General features: G+C 42.4%; 1 protein-coding gene across 3 annotated transcripts in view; it reads right to left on the bottom strand.

Annotated features, from left to right (window-relative positions):
• Positions 1–25,767, bottom strand: part of ARAP3 (ArfGAP with RhoGAP domain, ankyrin repeat and PH domain 3) — a 224,267-nt gene that overhangs the window by 117,473 nt on the left and 81,027 nt on the right. For all 3 annotated transcript variants that reach the window (XM_068277706.1, XM_068277705.1, XM_068277707.1), the window contains exons 3-4: positions 2,649–2,710; positions 29–99 (exon numbers count right to left, since the gene is read on the bottom strand). In XM_068277706.1, the coding sequence (XP_068133807.1) occupies positions 29–99; positions 2,649–2,710 (133 nt within the window). The remainder of the gene's footprint in view (positions 1–28; positions 100–2,648; positions 2,711–25,767) is intronic.

Raw genomic sequence — 25,767 nt, 5'->3', positions numbered from 1 at the left:
CAGGACAGTATCCAATCCTTTCTCCTACCTTTGACTCCTGAGCCTGAGGGGATCGGTTGAAAACGGTTTCACAGTATGGATTTATTGCTTCAGCTGCAACTAAATAGAAAAAAAAGCACTGGTCAACGGACAGAAAGTACGGTAACACATTTTATTCCCACATATACTGTAAGAATAACATTATCTGTGGTGCTTTCCACGATCATAACCACTATATGGTCTGTACATTGGAAGCTCGCAAGGGCAGGGCTCTCTCCCTTTCGTGTCTCGTAAAATGCGGCATGTTTTGTTAATCACCATACAATTGTCACTGTAGCTTACATTGTCTATCGCTTGTCTGTATTGTATAACTAATACACATGTATTTTAAATGTTACACATTTTTGCGATAGTTGTCCTTTAACTTAAAGGATACCCGAAGTGACATGTGACATGATGAGATAGACATGGGTATGTACAGTGCCTAGCACACAAATAACTATGCTGTGTTCCTTTTTTTCTTTTTCTGCCTGAAAGAGTTAAATATCAGGTATGTAAGTGGCTGACTCAGTCCAGGAAGTGACTACAGTGTGACCCTCACTGAAAAAAATTCCAACTATAAAACACTTTCCTAGCAGAAAATGGCTTCTGAGAGCAAGAAAGAGATAAAAAGGGGAATTTCTTATCAGTGAGGGTCACAATGTAGTCACTTCCTGCCTGAGCCAGGACTGAGTCAGCCACTTACATACCTGATATTTAACTCTTTCAGGCAGAGAAAGAAGAAAAGGAACACAGCATAGTTATTTGTTTGCTAGGCACTGTACATGCCCATGTCTATCTCATCATGTCACATGTCACCTCGGGTATCCTTTAAAGTAGAGCTAAAGCCAAATAAATACTAAATAAATAAATACTAATACTGCAAAATTATCAACAAAAATGATAAAAGTTCTGATTTTTGAAAAAGAAAAATCATTGCCCATAAAAATGTGGAGAACTGTGCCTACTGCAGTCATTGCTCCCTGCCAATGGAGGTTCACAATTTGCCAACTTGAAGGCCAGGATATTCTTCACTGACATCTCTGTACTGTTATTGTTCCTGGCTAGAAATTATTATGTATTATTGATATAGTGCTGACATCTTCTTCAGCGCTGTACAGAGTACACAGTTCTGACACTAAATGCATTGGGCGACTTGGCGGCCGTTCAACCATCTGATTCCATTATTATAATTGAATTAGATGAAAATCGGTGCTGCCAAGTGCATGCCCGATCGACATTGCGACCAATTTCAGGACGAAAATTGGTTGCACTGTCGATCACGCATACTGCAAGATGTTGGGCCAACTTGCCGTATCGGGTGCCCAGCGGGACTAGCGTGAAATTTCGTGACGAAACCCCCGGCTCTGTCCCTCAAATAACAAATTCCCCCCAGTGCCCCGTGCAAGATATACAATACCTGTCCGCACCATATGCTTGTCCCTCCGCTGCTCCGGGCACACTCCGATCTACATACACACGCGCCCCACGTAGTTTCCTAGTAAGGTGACGTCACACACGCTCCCTTACTAGGAAAACATGTTGGGTGCGCGTGTATGCAAAGGAGGAATCCCGAAAGACAGAGAATGGACAAGCACAGGCCGCAGACAGGTAATGTATACTTTACACTGGGTACCAGGGGGGACATTTTTTATTAGGGGACAGCGTCGGGGCGGCGAGGTGGACGGATGTGGTGCATAAGGACGATTCCAGATGATTTCAGCATGAAACTGATAGGAAATCGGTCTGTGGTGTATGGGCAGCTGACAGATCTCTCTCTTATCAGATTAAATTAGAGAGAGATTTGTCTCTTGGTCAAACCTGCCCACACATCGCTAGAGCTATGGCTACCGTAACTGTCCCTCATAGGGGCTAACAAGCTATTCCCTACCATAACCATATTAATCGTAGTCGTGGGCCAAAATACATAGGAGCCAATTAACTTATCTGTATGTTTTTGGAATGTGGGTGGAAACCAGAGATGAGCAAATACTTACAAATTCTGATCCGGTCACACCCAGAATATGTAGCAGTTGAGTCAAAAATTTGTAGCCAACTAATCAGCTGTCTGTTGGTGAACCAGAAGTTTCCAGAATCTGATTAGCCAGCAATAATATAATAAAAAGATGACTTGGAACTTGCATATTGATGAAATTATTTGATGACCCCTATTCCTGACCAGTATCTCTGGGCTTATTGACCTTTCTCGCCTAGAACTATCCTGTCAGTCAAGCTTGTCCATAATTATTATTATTTTGAATTGATATAGCACCGACATCTTCCACAGCGCTTTACAAAGTATATATAGTCTTGTCACTAACTGTCCCGCATAGGAGCTCACAATCTAATCCCTACTATAGTAAAGTAAATTGTAGCCTAGGACCAATTTAGGGGGAAGCCAACTAACTTATCTGTATGTTTTCGAGTTGTGGGAGGAAACAGGAGTGTCCAGAAGAAACTCACACAGAAGCGTGGAGAACATACAAACTTCATGCAGATAGAGCCCTGGCTACCACAGACCCAGCGCTGCAAGGTGAGAGTGCTATCCACTACACCATGCTGCCCAGGATGTAAGGCAGTAGGATTTTCATTGCAAAAACCTGTAAGAACATATTTTCTATTTTTCTTACCTAAAGAAGAAACAGGCCTTTCTGGAACTGCAGGCAGTTCTGCTTCTGAAGTACCTGGGGAGCTGGAAAACAGATGGACACATTTTACCATAATTGATAAAATCATGATCTTCGTAGTTGCTGATAAACCCAAATAAGACACACTTACCCCCAAAAAAACTATTGTATTTTTCCTTACACCGTATTTTTTTCTTATTATTTTTAGCACTTTTTACTGTTGAATCATTTAAAATCACATAAGCCCAGAACAGGTCTTCCAAGAATTACCCGACACTCCATTACAGTCACTTTGGAAATAGCAGGCATATACTGTATGTATGTCTGTTGTCATTTATGATACAGAGTTGTATGATGTTAGTCTACACACTAAGGAGCTATTGGTCTCAGTGTGACTTTTACATTATCACTATAGACATCACAGGTACAGGTGATCATGAGCACAGCATCAATGGAGACCTAATACAGCAGCTGGAGAGGGGGCCCTTGGTGGGTCAGTCTACTACTCAAGTGGTCAAGGAGGCGAGCTGTTTTCTGGTGTATTAACAGGGCAAGTTGATAACTGGAGTTCTACCAACATGGGACATACACTGAGCAGAGACTGAAACTTGTACCTAATAAAATAAGTGTGGGCGCCCAGGAAAGCTGATAATAGAATATTGGTAAATTTACAGATATTTTACAATTAAAGAGTAAAGAAGGATCGTAAAATATCAGTATTAAATATTGATATTTTACTGTAGATAAACCTAGCCCTACTCTCACACAGGACCCTCCTCTCTGACAGCTAATCCAAACTTTCCCCACTGCACAAACAACCTCCTTGGTGCCTAACCCTAACCGTCCCCCCGCGAAAGCACCCGACTTGACACCAAACCCTAGCTGCTCACCACACAAACACCCTATCTGACGCCTAACCCTAAACCCACCCATCCTGGCACAAATACCCTACTTGACGCCTAATCTTAATCACCCACCACCACTAATCATAACAAAATGTTTTAAAGACTGTAATTTTCCAGGTGCTGCCATAGGCGCCCACGAAAATAGTGGCATTGTGGGCTAATTTGGGCATCCACAGCGACCCAGCACCCAATATTTATCGAGTGCCACTAGCGTCCAAATTTCCCCTCAATGCCGCTATTTTAATGTGCGCCTGTAGCAGCGCCCAAACTTGTCACTGGTAGGCACCCAAATTGCCTGCATGGGACTGAAACTGGCCAAGTACAGTGCCAAAGATGTATCTTAGCTCTTGATATGTCTCTGGAACTGTACTTGACCTGAGGAAGTGGACGTTAGACCCACGAAACGCATTGCCTGTGCATAATTAAACTTCATAAATGTGTATGAATGTGTCAATATTGAGGTAAGGCGCCTCTCCCTTAAATATTTTAGCTGTTTTATTTTAACATGGTTCTATCTATCATTGGGTCCCTTTTCCCCCCTTTGTCCCTTTTCTATTTGCAGCCTCATCTTCCATATGTCCATTTTACCATGTCCATCGCTCTCAGCAGCTGCCCAAGGCTGGGCCTTTGTGGTCTTTAAACAAATTGATCCCTGGATACACATTTTCTATTAGTGGATCCTATGAGAGGTAGTGTTGGTGTTTCTGTTGGGAGATGCTCAATCCCTCTAGTAGATGTAAGTGTAAGATATGAGAATAGTGTTCAGTTGGAATCTGAGGATACAGGCTTGCAACATTTCTTTAACTGAAGTTTGTCAGGTGTGCAGGTGTGAGAAATGCAATAAAGTAAAAAGACATGGCTGCACACTAAGAACGGAGGAACTGGACAAGAAGATGAAACTGCTAAACCACAGTGCTGACAACAAAGAGTTATTCTCAAACACACAGGGAGGAGTTTGAAGGAACCAGATGATCTACTGCGTGCTCAGACGTGAGAGCTGCTCACTAGCTGGTAATGTCCACTCCTTTTGCAGTTGCCAGTTTTCTGAATGGGCCCTGGGTCACATGACTGCCTTTACCAAAGATTTTCCTGGATGGCCAGGTGGCACAGTGGACAGCATCATTGGCTTGCAGTGCAAAGGTCCCCGGTTCAAACTATCTGCATAGATATAGTATGTTCTCTGTGTGTTTGCAAAGATTTCTTCCAGGCACTCAAGTTTTCTCTCAAACCCCAATAAACAAAAACTGAAACATAACATACTGGTAAATCAATTGGTTACTCCTTAAACTGGCCACAGGACATGGCAGGGAGTTTGAATGTGAGCTCCTTTGAAGGACAGTTAGGCTTGGTTCACATAGCATCACATTCCTTCACTGTCACCATCCATGGCACGGAAATCCTTGTTCTAAGAGTCTCAGTTATGTCCATTGCATCGGACATGTCACACAAAGCACGTTATGTATGACATGTCCGGTGTCCAGAATTATCATGTACTCCACAATGATGCGGTCTGCTCACCGCAATGGAGATAGATCTATACACAATGGACATCTACGAACTGATCCTATACTTAGCATGCTTTCTGGTGCAGTAAACAGAAAGATTTTTACTTCAGTGGGAACCCAGCCAGAGGCCTGGAGCCCAAGAGGACTTTTTAAGACCCTTTAACACTTAGCGAATCACGGTGCTCTCCCCAGCTGCAGCTCATCGCAGGGTTTGTGTAAGTCAATGGAACATCTTACAGTTCCTGGGATGCAATGGTCCTGTTGACACTGAGGCTGCAGTGGTTTACCGCACGTCACGCGCAATATAGGAAGCAAAGCAGGTGAATGGCAATGCTAAGAATATTAATTGTTCTCCGCAGTAGCAGTGCACAGACGGGGATATTCGGGTGACGTATTTCCTGGCCGCCAGTGTGCACGTGACTGAGGGGTAAGACTTGTTGGGGGCAGGGTCACTCCAGTTTCCTTGTCAGTCCAGTCCGCTGCATGTTACTAAATGTAAGTAATGATGCGGTGTGATGTGTGGCAGTAGGCTCTTATGTCACGTGCAAATCGCACAGCACAATGGGCTTAATACACTAAACCGTGATAACTCACATCACGGCCGTTTTCGCGCACATTTTCACGCGATCAAGAATTTGCGTGCACAATCGTAAATTATAGTGCGCAATCACACATTTTTACACAAAAACCCACAATTGCGCGCGATAGTTTGCGATTGCGCATGCAAATTCGAGATCACGCAAAAATGCGTGTGAAAACTGCTGTGATATGAGTTATCACGGTTTAGTGAATCAAGCCCCATGTGTGAAAGGACCCTCAGCAGCATTTTGGAACTGCCAACGATTCCAAAGGTGTTAGGTTAATGAAGGTCAATGTAGGTGATGCCACCGTAGCAACTGCAATTTCCTGAAAAACGCAATTGTGGTGCCTGCAGCTTTTCGTGAGCATTTGCAGAATATCGCTGCAATATCACAAGAGTGATTTTGCAGCAGTTTTACAACCCTAAACCACCAGTTGTGCCCATAAAGCCTTGCGCTAATGGAAATCACAAATCGCAATTGCTATACAAATCTCCAGCACAAAAATGTTTTTAAAATCGTAATAAATACCATTTTTGGATAAACCATTGTTTATGAAACTCTTCTCCTATCATGTTGTTATATATGGTACAAATTCCTTTGAGGATTTTAAAAATCGGGTTACAGAGTCTCAAAGGGAACCTGTACTGACTAAAATTATTTAAAATAAACACATGAGGTAACTTCAAATGAACATTAAATAGTTACCTTGCCATCAGTTCATCTCAGAAGCTCACCATTTCTTCTGACAATGATCCCTTCCAGTTCTGACAACATTTTGTCATAACTGAAATATATCAGTTGCTGTCAGTTATATATCAGTTGCTATCAGTTATAGCTGAGTGAACAACTAATGTGCCCGGTAATGTCCATGTTTCCCTATGGCTCAAGTGGACGATGTTACAGTTTAACAGTGTGCTGACCAGAAAGCTGTTATGGGGTAATGGCCATTTTCAAAATGGAGGACGGAGAATTCCTTTGATCACAATGAACAAACAGGACGTGGGAGAGGAGAAAGAGATTGAGGAGTAGACTACACAGGAGGTAAGTATGATTTGTGTATGCTTATTTTGACTTTTAATTTTCAGATCAGGTTTTCTTTAAGGTGTCTTTATGGATCAGCCAAGCATTTGATTCCATTTTAGAGAGAAATTGCTGTATGCAATTCACTTTTTCTTTTTTTAATGTAATTTTTATTTCTTTTTTGTTATTAAGTATAACATTTTTGTACATCTGTGTCAAGTCTTTTTCTGTACAATACAATGGAATAGCATCAAAGTTATGAGCATTATGGGATGCTTAGAAAAGAAACGAGAGTAAGGAGTACAAGAATAAAATTCAGTCACTTATTCAATCTGAGCTGGTATACCTCCATTGTACCTACCAAATGTGATCTTATATGCAATAATAGCATTTGTTAAGATAAAGTCAAACCATTTCCACTGTCAATCTGGAGGCCAGCTGGTTTGTTACTGTCCAATGTTTATTCAGTGACGACAAATTCAACCTTCTAGAACTGTATATAGTGTGCGAAATCATTGTCACCCTTAAGTCTCATAACTATCCCAAAATATGATATTATAACCCTATATGCTTATAAGAGGCATAAGGAAAAAAACAAAAGGTAAAGGTAGGTAAGTATAAGAAGAAAAAAGAAAAGAAGAGAGAAAAAATAAAACAGACTACAGGTATCTCAGATATTGTACCATCATTGGTCAGCTCGAGAGACTCCTGTTTTGCTCACTGGTCGTTGCCTCATGTATAATGCATAGGTATCTTTCAGTTGTTTGGAAGAGGATCCATGGCATCCATACCTTTTTGTATTTATCACATTTATCCCTGGCCATCAAAATAGATTCTTCTGCTTCCTGAATTTTATTAATTCTAATGAACCAATCTTTCAGGGTAGGAATTTTAGTGGTCTTCCAGTATGTTGGAAATTGGAATAAGGCTCTTTGCCGCATTTAATAGGAATGGGGCAAATGTAGTTTTATACCTTTTATCGGATGTCGGGTATAGATTAAATAGAAAATGCCAGGATTGTCCTCCAAGTCCCAACCTACCACCTCTCTAACTCCCGCCCTTACCCCTTCCCAAAAAGAGCTTAGTAATGGGCATCCCCAAAAAAGATGAAAGATAGACCCAGGTCCACCACATTTCCTCCAACAGTCCAAGTCTTGTCCATCATATATCTTGGCCATGAAAGAAGGGTTCCTATACCACCTCACTAGAAGTTTGTAGCATCCCTCTTGGAAATGTGAGCTTATTGAGGCAGCATGGGCCATAGATAATACTCTATTTTGTTTATCTGTCAATGTATGGTCCGTGTCTCTCTCCCACTCCCTTACGAATCTTGCTTTGGACTCCCCTTTGCTTTCCACAAGGGCCTTATATAGATATGAAGTTAGATGTAGGGGTTTCGCCTCCTGTATAAAAAGCTTCTCCTATGGAGTCATGTTCACTATTGGTAAGTTGGCTTAGTCACCATAGGTCCATGGGGAAAGCCCCATATTCTTGTCTAAGTATTGTAATGGGTTTAAGTTTATTTCCAGACATGAGGTGTCCAATAGAATGTACCCCCTTTCCAGGTGCCAAAGAATCTTTTTTCTAAACCTGGTTGAAAACATGGGAACCCTTCCACCGGAGTCAAAAGTGAGATACCTGGTGCCTAAATTTCCTTGGTCTCCAGTCTATCCCATATCCTTAGGGTGTGGCAATTCACGTTTTCACCTGAGTTTTCTCCTAGGAGATAATTTTTATTATCTTTGATTTAAAATAACTTTCCAGCACTTTTCACATAAAAAAGTACCAAACAGTAGGTGAAAAAGTGTTATCAAAATTATTTTGAGTATTTTATTGTCTTCTGGTGGCTTAGAGTAGGTTCACACTAGTTCCCGGAACGTATCCATGGCTCAGTTTTTAAAACCTGATCAAAACCGGAGCCACGGATAGCAATGTTAAAAATAGCAGTGGTCTTTACCTAATCAAAAAACGGATCCATCTGCGTTTTGAAAACCTGAACGGAAGGTCCGGATCCGCTGCATTTACCGCACTGCATAAGGATCCTGATACACAGAGGGGTAGCAGCAGGCAATAGAAAAACAGATCCCCCACTACACTGGCAGTTTTGGACAAGGAAACGGATCAGTTTTCTATGTCACAGCCTGGGGGGGAGAGGGGGCCGGCATGCTGGAGGGTGAAGCAGCCAGGACAAGGGTGGCAGCAGTTGGCGGGGACCCCCCCCCCCTCCATTACATGGGTCACATGGGTACATGCGCAAAAGTAATTAAAATGTATATATGCGGTGAGCGGGGAACTTTACCTTCTTTACTACCTCTCCTCCACTCGCCACGTCACTACCTGCAATGCCGGCCTCTATACTTCAGAGGGCGGCATTGCAGGTATTGACGCGGCAAGCAGAGGAAGTAAAGAAGGTAAGCTCCCCGCTCGCCACATACATACATTTTAATTACTTTAGCGCATGTAGCTGGAGGGATATTGGGGATAGGGGACCCAGGTGTAAGAGGGGGGCGTCCCCCCTCCCCGCCGACCGCTGCCACCCCCATCCTGGTTGCTTTCCTCTCCAGCATGGCGGCCCCCCTCCCTGGGCATACGTTTTCACGGACTGGAAACATATGCTCCAAACATACAAAAAAAATACAAGTAGAGGGGAAACGAAAAACGAATCGAATCCGTTTCAAATGAAACCGATCTGTCATGGACCTAGCGTGGACCTACCCTAAAGGGCATTTTATTAAAAAAATCATCTAAGAGAAAAGTCAGGAGAAAAAATTAATTGCATATGGGCCCGGGCGCCATATGCAATTCACTTTTTCTCCTGAGTTTTCTCCTAGGAGATAATTTTCATCTTCAATTTAAAATAACTTTTTAGCACTTTGCAATTTGAAAAAGTACCCAAAAAGTAGGCTAAACAATACTGTAAAAAATATTTTGAGTAATTGTTTGCTTGCTGGCAGAAGGCATTTTATTTACAAATTGTGAAAATATCACCTAGGAGAAAACAAAAGTGGATTGCATATGGCTCCAGGGGCCCTATGCAATTACCAAACTCGCCAGCGTTAAGTGCTGGCAAGTTCTTAAATTAGGCGTCAGCAAGGTCGCCTAATGCAATTGCATTTAACACCCCCCAGGGCGGAAAAGAACTTGCTTGGGCGATATAATCGCCCAGCAAGTTCCTTTCCCCCTATGCAATTGTATTTTGCACCCCCCGGGAAGCGATGCTTCCCGCCAAACATAGGTGCTAACTTTTCACCTGCTCTGAGCAGGCGAAAAGACCTATCGCTGCTGTCAGCGGGCTGATTTTGGCATCTGGGAGCCTCCTTTACGAAGGAAACCCCAGATGCCAGTGATTTAAATAGGTAAAGGAGTCAGTTTTGACTCCTTACCTATTTAAAATGTATCAAAAAAACATACCTCCGTCGTTCCCGTCTCGCTGCATGTCCCACGACGCTCCTCCGCTCATCTCTGTGACTGTCATTGTTCTCGGAGCCCGGCAAAGCATCTTTGAGTCTCCCGCCGGGGCTCCCCATTCCTCCACTAGGTGGTCCAATGAGAATCATCCTGATTCTCATTGGTCCAATTAGAATCAGGATGATTCTCATTGGGCCACCTAGTGGAGGAATGGGGAGCCCTGGCGGGAGACTCAAAGATGCTTTGCCGGGCTCCGAGAACAATGACAGTCACAGAGATGAGCGGAGGAGCAGCGTGGGACATGCGGCAAGCCGGAACGATGGAGGTATGTATCTTCTGAAGGTCCCATGGTAGCGACGATCGACAGGAGGCAACGGGCGGCGGGTAAGAGCCTTGCGACGATGCGCGCGCATCTTCCGGGGAGCGAGGCAGCAGTGTAGTGGTGCTGAAGGACAGCTCCACGGCACAAATGCCTCGCTCCACATCGCTGGCCACACAGGAACATCGCTCAGCGAATACCTAGTATTCGCCTGAGTTATGCTCCTTTACGCAAGGACATCGCTCAGGTGAAACTGGCAATTGAATTTGCCGGTAAATCCTGAGCGATGTGAGGAGATAAGAAGCTTGCATGTTTTCAGCTTCTTATCTCCTCGAATTGCATATGCCCCCAAGTGTTGTAGTCTTAAAGAGACACTGAAGCCTCTTAAAAATCCCACTTTTTATTCAATATTTAACTTCAGCACTTTCAGCTCTGCTAAAACGCCACATCCCTGTGGCAGAAAGCTGTTTGCAAACCCTCCAAATGCCGGGCAAAAATCCACCACTTTCTTGGTCATGGATTTTGCTGCCATGGGAGGCAGAGCTTTGAGCTGCAGTTCTGCCTCCATTCATGTCAATCCCCGCGGATCTCCGCCTCTCCCCCGCCCCTCTCAGTGAAGGAAGACTGAGAGGGGTGGGGCGGCGATCAGCGCCGATAGAGGCAGAGCTACAGCCCAAAGCTCTGCCTCTATGAGGAAGCGATCCCCGCATTTTCCCACAGGGATTTGGGGGGTTTGCAAACAGCTTTCTGCCGCTGGGATGCGGCGTTTTAGAAGAGCTGAAAGTGCTGAAGTTAAATATTGAATAGAAAGTGGGATTTTAGGAGACTTCAGAGTATTTTTAAGAAGATAGATTTATGACCTTCTGCTTATCTATCTTTCCTTCCCCAGTGTGTATCATACGGTTTTGTGAAAAAGAGCCGTGACTGATCAATGATGGCTGCTAAGTAATAGTTATAGAAATTTGGCAGTTCCAAATTCCTCCCCTCACGACATGTCCATTCAAGATTATTTTATGTAATCTAGGATGTATGTTAGACGAGATACACTTACTTATAATTGTGTCCAGTTTGTTGAAAAATGATTGACCTTCATTGGGAATTATGGGACAACAGAGATGAAAATGTGTTATGATTTATTATCAATAAGGTGATAAGTGGATACGAATAGCGTAATTGAAAATTGTCATAACTTCATAACCTAAAAAGTAATGGCCATGTTGATTATTTCTGCTCTATACTGGTTGTTTGGCCTTAATTAGGCCAATTTAGTTTTCTTTTTTTATTCTTTTTCTTTTATTCATTATTTTACCTGCTTTATGATAATTTACTTTGTAATATGATGGTGTAGTCTATTCTGCTCACCACAGTACTAAGTTGGGTGAGTAGAGCACACTGTATTATCATTCAATGGTTATACACTTTATTGAAAATTGAAGGTTTTGTGATACCCTACAGTTTATTGTATAACATTGTAAACTGCTAAACCTTCCAATAAAATGTTTTGAAAACAGAAAATCGTTATAAATGCTGCCAAAATCTCTACAAAAGCTTTTAATGGATTTTGATTTAGATTTTTACTTCTAGTGGTCCCCAGGCCTTAGTGAAATGGCTATGGACTTTGGGAAGTAATGTGGAAGAGGCCGGCATTACAGTATATTAATACAAAATAATATGGTAATAACAAAAAGTAATGACAGTTCCTTATCCACTCTTACTAACAATGAAAAAATGCGGGAGTGTGAAGCAGAACTTAAAGTTAACTAAAACTCAGCTTCTAGTTTAAATTACAGAGTGCTTCTGTCTGTGTGTCATCCGGTTTATTATGATACTTTCACAAGATGCTGCATGCAATCCCACATCGGTATGAGCATAGCCCCCACCCGTCCCAAATCCTGCGGGACTGTCCCGATTTGGGGAGCCCTCCCGCTATCCCGCGCTGCCCCCCTTGTGTCCCGGCCGACAGTGGGCAGAGAGGATGAAAAAAATGATCAAGGCGCCAGCCGCGCCGAAGTGGGATGCGGGATGCCTGTCAAGAAATTCTTCCTTCCTCCCTCCCTCCCAAGGAATCTTCCCCCCTGTGTCACCCCTGCCAGCAGAGTGCGCAGCTGAGCGGAGCAGGCTGTCATCTTACCGGCATCCATCCATGTGTACCGGTATCCGACTTCACTCTGCTTCCTGTGGCGTCACAGGAAGCAGGAAGGTGGATGAAGCTGGACATCGGTATGCATGGATGGATGCCGGTAAGATGACAGCCCGCTTCGCTCAGCTGCGCACTCTGCCTAACAGGGGGGACACAGGGGGGCAGATTCCGTGGGAGGGAGGAAGAATGTCATGACAGGCATCCCGCATCCCACTTCGGCGTGGCTGGCGCCTCGATCCATTTTTTTTTGCCTTCTACAGTGGCACCCTCCTCCCCACTCATGGCCATCCTCACCCTCCTCCCCACCCACGGGCACCCAGGGTATATGGGGGAAATATTTATAAAAAATATAAAAGGATAGTATTAATTAAAAAAAAAATTAAAAAAAACTTTATGGCAGGCGTGACTAGGGGGTGTGTTGGGGTTGTGGTTAGGGGTGTGGCCTAAGTGTCCCGATATCTAATTTTAAAATGTTGGGAGGTATGGTATGAGTTACTACGTGCTTGGTGGTTTGAGCTAATGAGAAAAAGAGCTTGTAGAAAAACAATCATTTTTAAAATATATAGAAAGATAGTGGTAGAACGTGTCTTTTTTGCATGCTCAAAGAGAATCAAACTGACGATTTTAGGGCATTTTCCAGAGCACAACGCAATATCAATGTTTGTACTTTTGCAGCAAATGCGTCACAGCAAATCTCTTTGAGTAGCTGAGGTGATTCCAGAGCTCTAGGCCTAGTATTTTGCTGTTGGGGAATGTGTGAACTCGTGTTCCCTGTGGTCATGAAAGAGGAAGTGACATTTCAGCAGGAAATGGCAAGTATCTGGGGGAAAATCGCTCAGAAAACACACACCACAGTGTTTTGACAGCAATGTTTTTGGAGTTTGCATACTTTTCACACAAGCACAATTGCACAAAAATGCAACAAACTGCAGAGGCCTAACGTAAATAGGCCAGAATCCCAAGCAAAACTCTGCAGGCCGGACCTCACCACAGGAACAGGGCCAACTTAGGGCGGGGCTCACGGGAGCTATTGTCACACCACTGGCAGACAGCACAACTGTTTTTAGGCACAAATCGCATTGCAATAGTGGAAATAGATTGCCACACTTTCTGATATATCACTCGTCTTTGCAATCAGCAAATCACATGCGCTCTGAAAATTGCATCAAAGTGCATATAAACATTTATTGCGTTACTGTGCCTGTGGATTTAATTTGTCTTCTTCTAATGGCATTTCTGGACAAAAACACTTTTTGTCTGTTGCTCTGGGGTTAAAGAGACCCAGAAGTGACATTTGACATAAATGTACAGTCCTAGTCCTAAATAGAACTACAGTAGCCAACGTTCCTTTCTTCTTTTATTACTCACTGTAAAGATTACCTTCGAATTTTTAGTGACCAGTCACATTTTGACCAGGTTATTCAGATAATGTATGAAAACAGAGAAGCTGGTTAACCAATAGATCCTAAATGATCACATGGATCATCACATTAATGATCCTGAATGAATAATTTCCTTAACCACTTCCCTACCCTGGTAATTTTCACAGTTTAGCTCAGCTCTGATTACTTTGGCAATAACTTTATCAATATTTATCACAACTAAATGATCTTTATATGTTTTTTTTCAGGACAAATTAGGCTTTTTGTGGCTGATATTTGTTATTAGTAATTACCTTCTTTTCTATGCATTTTAAAAGGAAAATAAGGAAAAATGTGGAAAAATACACAATTTATCCACTTTCATACATTATAGCTTCGATGTAAACAGTTCTATTGTACATTAAACCTGCACATATTATTGGTCTATCCCCAATCAATCACATGAACAACTTTATTTTCTACGAAGCACAAAGACCCTTCCCCGTTTAAAAGTGTACTCACTGTAGTACAATCTTGCCTATTCACAGCCGGCTGTGTCACACACATCACCTCATTCATACTCCATTCACTGCAATGTCCATTATACTCCCGGGAGTTTATCAGATTAATGGTTCAAAGTACTTGGCCAAATAACCTTCTCCGGTAACAGACATATGGACCTTAGCAGTAGTGGATTGTCCCGGATTAAGCTGTTATCATAAATTCCAGATATTTTAAGGCCGTTTAAATACCCTGCAGCGGAGTGTTGCGCCCGTTTTCAACCCTAGCAGTAACAGTTCAACAGGGGGTTGCCCAAGTGGGCTCTCACCACCACCTCCTGGGCTCTCCAATTCCCTGGCTGTAGTCACGCTTGTTCCCGGCCACTGACAGGACTGCTGCACACACTCCACGCTGCACTACCGGCTCCTCCGGCTCACGCGGACAGACTTCCGATATACACATTAGCGGCAACGCCTCTACAGTGTCCACGTCATCACTTTGGACTTCCTCAGACAATCATTAAATACACACTTAAGATTTTCCTTGGCCAAAATGATTGTTTCACATCATTTCATTTCATACAGAAGCTTGCAGTGCATACAGGTGTCGTAACATGTTCCTGATCTCCCCAGTAGCCTTCCCAGTGACATCGCGGCCCCTCAGTTTCTTTTGTTTGCTGCAAGAGCGACAAAAGATGTTCTTGCAGCATGGTGCAGTCCCTGAAGTTTGCACAGCTGCCCCATCCTCCCCAGTAAATTAGACACACAGTTATACGTTCTAAGTAGAAACTATTTTCTTTTAAGTGTCTGAAAGGGTTAATAGATTTACTTTCATTTTCTCTCTTAGGAGCCTTATCAGTGTTTATTGAGCCAGCGTACATGAAAAAGGGCACCCAAATTTCTCAGAAATTCAGATAGTAGAATATCGGTAAATTTACTGATATTCTACTCTTACAGTGCAAATGACGATAGTATAATATTGGTAAAAGATATTTTACTACAGCTAAACATAACCCTATTCTCACATAGAACCCTCCCTCTACTGATGCCCATCTTAACCCCCCCCCACCCCACACACACACACACACACACGCGCACACCTAACCTTAACCACCCCCTAAAGCTAACCTCAACCACCCCCCTGGCTAACATTTACCGCCCACCGACCCAACACCCTTTCCCTAGTTTTTACTTCTTAAGCTAGGTGTACACTACAGTCAAGAAATGTCCATTTCACAGAACGGTCTACAGTGGACCAATGGACATGTGGATGGATCCTATGTCAAGTTCCATCTAGTGTGTTGGGTTTCTTGTGATGGAACGCAAAGTTCCGAGCTACATGATTTTTTCAGACACTGGATAGAAGTGGGGCATGTCCTAATAGCATGCTATATATGACTATATGACATGAATGATGTAACTGACACAACACAGACACTGAGAACAAGGGGACCTGCTGGGGACGGTGACAGTAGATGAGATGTTACTCTTCATGGCAGGAACCGGTTATAGTGTGAACAATGCCTACTGCAGGAGACACTCTTTTATAGCAGGGAGCTTACAAGAGCAATGCGAGGTGACTGCTTTTAGTACTAGCTGTGTGAATGGAGTGAAGATTGTGTTCTTCACATCCTTTGAATGGTCAGCAGACCAAAGTGATGTTCACATTGTATTCATCCCTCAATAAATCTAAAAATGATTTCAGGGTCAGATAGTGTAACCCTTTATCAAGTTATACTGTATGTCATAGCAGCAGGGTGGCGAAGTGGTTAGCGCTCTCGCCTTGCAATGCTGGGACCCCGGTTCGAATCCCAGCCATTTCAATATCTGCAAGGAGTTTGTATGTTCTCCCCGTTTCTGCATGGGTTTCCTCTGGGCACTCCGGTTTCCTCCCACGTCCCAAAAACATACAGATAAGTTGATTGGCTTCCCCCTAAAAATTAGCCCTAGAATATGATAAATGCACTACACGATACATACATAGACATATGACTATGGTAGGGATTAGATTGTGAGCCCCTCTAAGGGACAGTTAGTGACAAGACAATATACTCTGTACAGCCCTGCGTAATTTGTCAGCGCTATATAAATACTGAAATAAATAAATAAATAAATGTCATGGTGTCACTATGGAAGAATGAAACGTGAACGCTGCTTTGATGTGCTGACCATTGGAAGGATTTCTGTTTCCGAAGGTAGTGGTCAACTGCCTTAAATCAAGCACCACCCAGTAATTAGTATTGATGGTATGCCAGCATGAGCTTTGTGTATTCTCCACAAAGATGACAATACTGAGGCTAGGGGGACTTGGTCCTGTGTCGAGGTGCAGGGCAGAGCTAAGCGGATCGATATTTTACCTTCTTCCAGCAAGCAGAGCAACAGGTCCTCGCTCCTCTCTTCCCTGTAGCCATCACACAGTCTATTTCCTTGTGGCTCCTGAAGGGAGCTGCAGGGAGATTAACTGTGTGGTGGCTATAGTGAGGAGAGGAGCGAGGATCTGTTGCTCCACTCGCTGGAAGTTGGTTAGGTACCTCTATGCTCCAGGAGTGTACCTTTGAAGTTCCTGTAAAACAACAAGTAATCGGGGAAGACAAACATCTGTCCTGGAAGATATCTAAGAGTGAGGTCAGTGACCTCTGGAGTCGGAATGGATTTCTTTTTCCCTTTTAGGCTAATTGGACCATGCCTTGTAAGGGTTTTTCACCTTCCTCTGGATCAACAGGGATATGTGAGGGTGCAGGCTGGTGTTGCACTTTATTTTCTGGTTGAACTCAATAAACATAGTCTGTCCTTTTTTCTATCCAAATAACTATGTAACCTTGAGGGACACCTGTGCGTACCTGAGATTCCTGAGTACAACTTAGGATCATTTAATCCAAGTAAAATCTAAAGTGTGTATGTAGCTTATGTGAACATTCAGCAGGTGGAAAGGTCTAGCCAACTCAAAGCTGTTTTCTTTGTTTGTAGTCAACAAGACACACTGCAGAATGTAATTTCAGCACTTTTAGCACCACTGCGAAGAAAAGGCCAATAATCTTTTACTAGACTGATACATTTTCATAGTGAAAGAGGAACAGTACCACGCATACCGTACAGCAAAGCTCAGCAGGAAGAGGATGTACTTATTTATTTACAAAATTTATGAAGACAATAGACTTTTTAAAAAACAATAGCAAACACAGATATGCTTATTTATCATAAAATCGGTCACAATCACATGTATGGCTTAAAAAAAGTATCTACAGATACTATAGATTACTTCTAAAGTCAACCTGTCATGGCATAAATGTAAAAGTAGACCAGTGATAATAGCTGTCCTGCTCATCCAAAGTTTCCACAACTTAGTTGGGGCAAGTGTAACTGAGGGCACCTAAATAGTGCCCGTGCACAGCTATTCTCAATGCGGTCCAGTGGTGTAACTACAAACCATAGGGACCTCTGGCCAAATTTCCCCTTACTTCCTGTCCCAATGATAAGGTCACAGAGATGAGGAATGAATATTTAGCACTGCTTTTTGGTAAGGAGGGATTTTTCGTCTACTTTAGCACCTTATAGTTTCCTGGGTTACCATGAGCTATCTGGGAATTCTGTAGCCCAGAAAGTGAGACAAAACCCCTCCATAGTTACAATAACCTTTAAAGAGAATCTGTACTCTAAAATTCTTACAATAAAAAGCATATCATTCTATTCATTATGTTCTCCTGGGCCCCTCTGTGCTATTTCTGCCACTCCCTGCTGCAATCCTGGCTTGTAATTGCCAGTTTTAGGCAGTGTTTACAAACAAAAGACATTGCTTCTAACCAACATGTGATAGGCTGAGAGAAGCTAACCAACATGTGATAGGCTGAGAGAAGCAGAGCCTGGAGGGGGCTTGGAGAGGGTGTGCATAACTTCTATCCTATCACAAGCAGAGCAGCACATTCCTGCCTTAGTGCCTGAGCCTGACAAAGCTGACAAAGGAAAGAAGATTAGATTATATAACAGAGATAATACAGCCACTGTGCAACTAGGAAAGGCTGCAGTAAGACAGACCACATTAGAACATGTATATGAACGTATAGGATAGAAGAAATAAGGCTGAAAATTTTGTTACAGAGTCTCTTTAAGTTTTTGTTTAAATCTCTGTTGGGAATTTTCTCCTCACTCCCTGTCTTGATAGCAGGGTCTCCTAGTACAAGAAGTGTGTATGAATCTCCTCACAGAGTCAACATGACAATCTTTACAGTTGGTTTTACCCTTGTTATCTGTCTTTTTTTATTTTGGCTTAGGCTAGGTTCACAGTGAGCTTTGCATTGCATTGCCTGTACCAGCAGGAAAGCAACCTGGCTTAAAGCTGGAAAAAATACACTGAGCACTTAATCAGAAACACTATAGTATTTCTAGACAATACCAAATTTTCTCTCAAAGTGTTTTCAGTTCTTTATGGTGTGATTTGAACAAGCTGTTGGAATTACTCCATTGAGATTCTGGTACATTATGACATGAATCACAATAAGGGCCGTGTAGGTATGTGGTGGAGCATGTACTGCCTATCCAATATAGAGCACAAAACTCAATGTCTAAATATATCTCATTTAATTGATAGTTGAAAAAGTGAAAATATTGTAAAACATAAAAACACATGGTATGGCCACCCCGCCACGACACAGCCGCAACCACACTGACACACCAATCACACGCCGGCAGCTACTGTATGGACTGATCCTGTGGCAAACCTAGCACAATCAGCAGCAGTAGGTATAGCTGTAAAGGTTAGTCCTCTGCCATGACAAGACAGAAGAGACAAAGGGATAAGCAAGATAAGCATGCAGCAGGTCACTACCGTTGTGTGCACTGTTCCTTCCAATCAACGGAATCGTTGACAGTCACTACAGTGGTCAAGCAGGATTAATAAAGCAGCGTAAACATCCAATGATGGTAGTGCAGATGCCCAGCAAGTGGCAATGTGACAGCAACCAGCAGCCTCAAGCAAAACACAATGGTAACTTATGTGTGAACTTCACATGCGCCATCAGCTTCATGACTCCATAGCATGACAACTGTGATACAGCTTGTCTCACCAATTGCGAAAGAAGAGTCTCCAGTTCAGGAAGGCACTAGTGTGAGCGTCTCTCAGTGGTATGAGGCAGTCCAAGGTCTACCGCTGGTAGCACCGGGTTCCGGGTTGCTCACAGGTGTCCATCAGAGTGTCCGCATGGACGGGTGGATGGAGGCCGATGGAGCGGGTCTCCGTGAGTGAGTGATGGCGGGGGTCGGGGCGGCGTGGCGTCCCATGCATGAAGTTGGCAGCTCTCCCCGACGTTTAGCCGGCTTCCGGCTTTCTCAAGGGGTGTGGCTGCTGCAACGTCATGTTCTCCAACCATTAACCTCGCTAACACCAATCACAGCATCAAGCACCTCCCATCCACACAACGTCACTCGTATGGACGCACGGAGGGGGGGCCAGAACGGATAGTACAACAGGACTCCAGCGGACAGGAGGCAGGTGGGCAAAAAAGAGTGGCCGGGCTGATCCCACCGACACCAAAACGCCTATATAGCGCCACTATATGGCAGCGTCTAGCCCGTCATTCATACATTATGACATGATTGCACCATGCCATTTCTGCAGATTTGTTAGGTGCACATTTCTGCAAGGAATCTTCCACATCCCGAATATTCACTAGGTTAGACTGCTGAGTAGGGATGAATGATCAATAACATGCACATTTTTCTGAGTTTATGCAAATGTGTGTAATTTTTTATGCAAATACATGCAGCTTGAAAATGAACCAATCAATTTAAACCCAGGTTTAAATTGATTGGTCCATTTTCAAGCTGCATACATTTGCATACAAATCTGCATACATTTGCATAGACATGGAAATATTTGCATCTCACTGATCATCCCTACTGCTTAGACAAGACAGGTTGGGTCCACAGATTCATACAGCTCACACCAAACTCTGACCCAACCTATTATGTGTCTCAGCAAATCTGGAGATTTATAAGAACAGACTAGAATATCTCAGTCATCAACTGTGGAGGTTGGATGAGGCTGGGCCCACTACAGGCCCTGCTTTGTTCTTTGGCTGACAGGAGTGGAACCCAACATGGTTCAATGTGTTTTTGCATTCTGAGAGGCTTTTCTGCTCACCACAGTTATAAAGAGTAGTTATTTGAGTTATTGGAGTCTTCTTTTCAGCTCAAACCAGTTAGGCCTTCCTCCTCTAAACTCTACCCTCCATAATGGTTTTCCTTCCACAGACTTGTTGCTCATGAGAATTTTATTTTTACCCACTACACTGAGCAAACTATCATTACTTTTGTGCATGACAATTATAGGAGTTCAGGAATGGGGAGTTTCAAGCTGCCTGTTTCACGCAATTGCACCTTTCTCTGCCTTGGATGTTCCTGGGTCCCTGCATTAAACTGCAGCCTAGTTGTAGCTGCAAAGCTTAGGCTTTGTGCAAATGGTGCACTACTGGTGTGGACAACTGTGGAAAGGGTGACTCATTCACAGGCCTCAAACCAAAAGGAAGCTCCAGTTAGACAACCACAAGTGTGCTGCAGTTCCCTACAGAGAACCAGGAACATCTAAAAACAGACAATGTGCGTAAAACTAGCCAACCAGAAGTATAAAATAAACACCCTGTTCTGCACTGACACTATCTTCTTTCAAAGTAAAGAATGCATTTTGGTGATTAACAAAATGGAAATCAGATGATTGTCCCTAATTTGGTGATCATCACTATTACAATGAGGATGCATTTTAAACCTAATTATTATTTAAAAAGAACCCAAGGTGAACCTCAGGTCAAAAATCAAATACTTACCTATGGACAGGGAAGGCTCTGGATCCTCAAAAGGCTTCCCAAGCTGTCCTCCGGACCTCCACAGCCTGGGACCCACCTGCAAATTGTGAGAGCGCTTCTCTTCATACACAAGCATGGTGTTGTACAGCTGTTCTCATGCTTGAAGAGGAGCTAGATCGTGACCTTTAAATCCGACAAGGGCTTATCAGATTCCTTTGGAGGTCAGCATTCGGCAACAGTGGAGCGTATGACGGTGTGGAAAGCCTCTACTGGATCCATAGGCTTTCATCTTCCTAGGCAAGTATTTGACTTTTGACCTGAGGTTCACCTCCTGAACACTTTAAGATGATAAATACTTTTCTAAACATGAAGAATTCAAAAATGTAATCATTTCAGAATAAATTATGCTATTTTCTGGTTTATAAATAGGCCCCTAAGCATAAACACAGACTATGAGGGGACATCTTCCCATCAAGGATGTAGACAGTAATACAATCCTGATTGAGGTTGTAACCTTCCCTCCCCCCATATAGAAAAGGTAGCTGCATGCTTGTTCTGAATTAGTGAATTATTAAGTAATGAAGCCTTAGGATACCGGTAAGCACAGCAACCAAACAACTTGCAACTTCAATTGAAAGCAAGTTTTAATGGCATTGCTCATAAGCTGACCATGACAGGATCACTTTAAGGAAATTGTAACATCAGTTCATAACAGGAGTGACTGAAAAGTGCTAAACAAAACATAAAGGCTTTACAAATTATTTTTGAATCTTCAAAATAAAATTGACCAAACAATACAAAAAGGCTACAAAAATATAAAACAGATTCAGTAAGTGCTCCTAAAACATATTGAAACAAAAACAACTGACTTCCCACTAACCAGTAGTGGTAGCATAATCCATATATCGTAAAATACATATATACTTATATATCACAAATCAGTCTATGAAAACATCAGAAAATATTTAGAAGTTAATTCTATTTTTCAGCAAGACAAAGAACAAAACACTCAGTTAACAAAAACAAGCAGGAAAGAGACTGCGTGATCAGCTGAACAATATAGCCTATCATAACTGTTAGCCTAAAACAGAGAGGTGTGGCTTAAAAATGACTGGGAAGAGTCCTGTTTTCAGGCAACTGGAAAAGAGATACGAGAAAGAGGACACTGAGAGCCCAATATAGTGTAGCATGCACTGGTAATAATTGAAATGATGAAATGAAATGCAGTGGTTTACTCTGAGAGGCTCTTGGCCGATACCTAGACCTGCTTTGTATGTACTCCACCCCATTGCCACATGAAGCAGGGTCGCTCCTGTGAAACGCGTTGTACTCAGTGGAGTAGCTAAAGAGCTGTGGGCCCCGGTGCAAGTTTTACATGGGCCCCCCCCCCCAAGCACTCTATACATAACAATTGATACGGCGCACCAAAACCTGCCAAGGGCAACCCCAGTGATAGAGGTGCAAAAAGGGGATGGGGAACAGTGTGTTAAGGATTACTACTATTCAAAGCATCTATAGAAGTGATTATTACCAGCACAGGACTAATAGAGAGCTAATACTGTGATAGAGTGTGGACCCTTCAGGGCCCCTCTGGCCCAAGGGCCCCGATGCGGTCGCTACCTCTGCACCCCCTATTGCTACGCCCCTGGTTGTACTGATCCCTGGAGTATGTAATAAACTTCTTTGTTGATAAATCATCAGCATTTTTGTATCTACTTGGAGGAGGTAAGTCCACCACTGCCTCCTCTACTTTTAAAACTTTTTAGCTTATTTTATTCTTTTGCCATCTCTGTTTACATGTTACATATCAGGCAACTGGATGTTGCTTAGGAGGCTGGGATCTCTAAATTGGTACAGGTATTTTCCTTTATAAATTGTACCCAAGGTGGCATGAGATAAACGTATATGTATAGTGCCAAACATATTAATAACATATTAATGGTTTTAATTATATAAAAATGAGTGGAAAATTCACCTAGCCTACAAATCTACAGTGAAGCAGGAAGTGGAAGTCGTGCTAACAACTGAAAGTCGGTGCCTGCTGATTCACTAGCTTGCAGTAGGGAGGGAAAATAAGATGCTAATAATTTTGAGTTGAAGTAAATGTTATGTTTATTTATACAGCTTTGAACCGGACCAATCAAATGCAGGATCTGATCTTTCTGATTGGACCATTTCCAAACTGCATAATTTTGCTTGACATTAATATTAAATTTACAATAACTCAAAAATTATTAGCATCTCATTGATAATCTCTACCTAACAGCTGTGTTAATTAATCAAGTGCCTGCTAGGTGATCTTCAGCTAGTAGCTTTCATTTGATAGCATGGCTGCCATTGCCTAGGTTGGTGGAGTTCTGAATGTTAGAATTTTCTGTTCATACCTAGGAGTCTTCGGACCAGAGATTTTTCTTGAACTGTTCGAGAATTCTTTGTTGCAACAATAAAGCAAACTCAGTGCACAAAATGTCACGTAGAACACGTGTAGTTAGAGCATCAAAAAAGTGCCTACAGAACCATGGCTGCTTGCTCATACCCAATCAGCTTGAACCATTTCTGGTTTAGTCACATGAACATGCAGGAGGCAGCATGACTACACTTTCAGCTAAAACAACTCCTCCCTGCTGTTTCATAGCCTATCAGGGTGCATGGTTTCAAACAGAATGGGAAGAGGAAGTGGGCAGGTAACACTAACAGGAGGTCTTTTGAGGATCTATGAATTAGTGTGGCAGAATGTTTACTTTTTCATTTTGCAAAAACAACAAAGTCTTTATTGTTGGTTTGTTTTTTTCTTTTACAAAACTAGTTTGTGTATAATTAAATTAAAATAATCTTCTATTAAAGGATTATGAAGAAAATGTGCCTGAACCTGGGCTTTACAGGGAACTGAGCATATTTTTTTCACTCCCAGGGCAGCTCAACAGCACATTAAAAATGCTTGCTAAAAATGTGACTCATTATTTAAAAAAAAGGTTTACCTCATCTTTTTACATTTAAGGGTTAATTACAGGCAGTATTCTTCTACTTCCTCCATCCACAAGTGGTCTGCAAGCAGCAGAAAATGGAAGGCAGATAACGACTCTTCTAATTAGATTTAATTTCCCAGAAGCTGAGATCGAACAAACCCATTCAGCATTAGGGAGGGAGGAGAAGGGGTCACTGTGCTTCAAACGGATAAGATAAGTCACACTTGATGAACTTCACACCAAGCCTGGATAATGGCAGTGAAGAGGGAGATATTGTGAAGATTCGTCACATGGTCAGGTGAAACCCAGTGGTTTCAGTATTTGCCCATGTAACTTTTGAGGCAGTCAGGAAGTACAGTTATCTGATTATATATGTTTCCTTTTAGGCCTCCATTAGTTATGCATGAGTGCTCCTAAAAGGCAGTTGTAAGTACTGTACAATGCTAGTCCAAAGGGGGCATCATCGCTACTGGCAATTCTGAAAATGACCTCTGGGAAGTGACACTAATCAGGTTTGTTTTGAATTAGAGCTAACTGAATTTTGATATTAATTTTGCAGTTCCAGTACCTATTGTAAAGGATTGGCTCCTAAATTACTTTTAAGTGCTTTCTTGTGACCTGCAAACATCGCAATGACCTGGATCCAGACTACGTCACTCTCAGTCACAGCTTCCATGGCCATGTTGTTTTTAAAGTGCTGTTTTCTGATTGCTGCATGCTAGTCTCTCAAAATGGAGTCAATTATGCTTGATGTTGAGTGCTAACTCCACCAATTAACCACTTATAAAAGGAAGTTAGTGGTAGAATCTGCACTTCATTTGACCAGAACTACTAGCCAATCAAGTCTGTCCATGATACCATGCATGTCTAACACTACAGGTCCTCTTCATGGGACAATGTATAGGTAGAAGCTCACATGAAAAAGCACTGCAGTTTTATAGGTGTCCTCTGAAGTGAGGTCATTGAAATTAAACATCTCTCACAACCTTTAGCAAGTTATGGACCTAATAAACTAAGTGCTTAGAACTTTCTGCCAATCAATCAGCTTCTGCCTTTCTTTTTGCTATGGCTGGTTAGAACATGGAAGGCCATGTCACACAAACCATCCTAGTCAATCAGATGCACAGTAAGTGGGCATATTAAATTGAAGTCACTGTATAAATTATACAAAATGTAAATTGAATATAATTCACTAAGCTTCTGCTGGACAGAAAATTGATAGGGAACATACAGAACACTACAGCCCGAATTTACTAAAAATGCCTGCTAAAAGGTTAAACAACGTTGAAACCTGAATCATAATGGATGAATGATGAAAATAAAGGTTCGGTTTGCTGGATCATTTATGATCTAAAGCCATTGAGAATCTTGATAAATCAAAGGTGGGTAACTGTTATGCCTATCCAAATACAGAACTTCTGGTGACCATGTAGGCTGGAGGATATCTCCGAGTCCTGGCTTGTTTTCAAAACTGAGAAAATTGTTTCATGGTCTCAAAAGCAATCAGAGCTGCCTGGATTTTTTAAGCAACACAGCTCACAATCCAAAGCACACTGCTTGAAGCTGAAAAGTAGAAGACGTGTTTTAGGAGTCTCAGATGTGCCTTTGGAAGTAGATTATCAT

This window comes from Hyperolius riggenbachi, chromosome 3 (genome assembly GCF_040937935.1).
Source record: "Hyperolius riggenbachi isolate aHypRig1 chromosome 3, aHypRig1.pri, whole genome shotgun sequence".
Classification (NCBI taxonomy): domain Eukaryota; kingdom Metazoa; phylum Chordata; class Amphibia; order Anura; family Hyperoliidae; genus Hyperolius; species Hyperolius riggenbachi.
The sequence above is the reverse complement of the archived record's forward strand: the minus strand, read 5'-3'. Positions and strand labels throughout refer to the sequence as shown.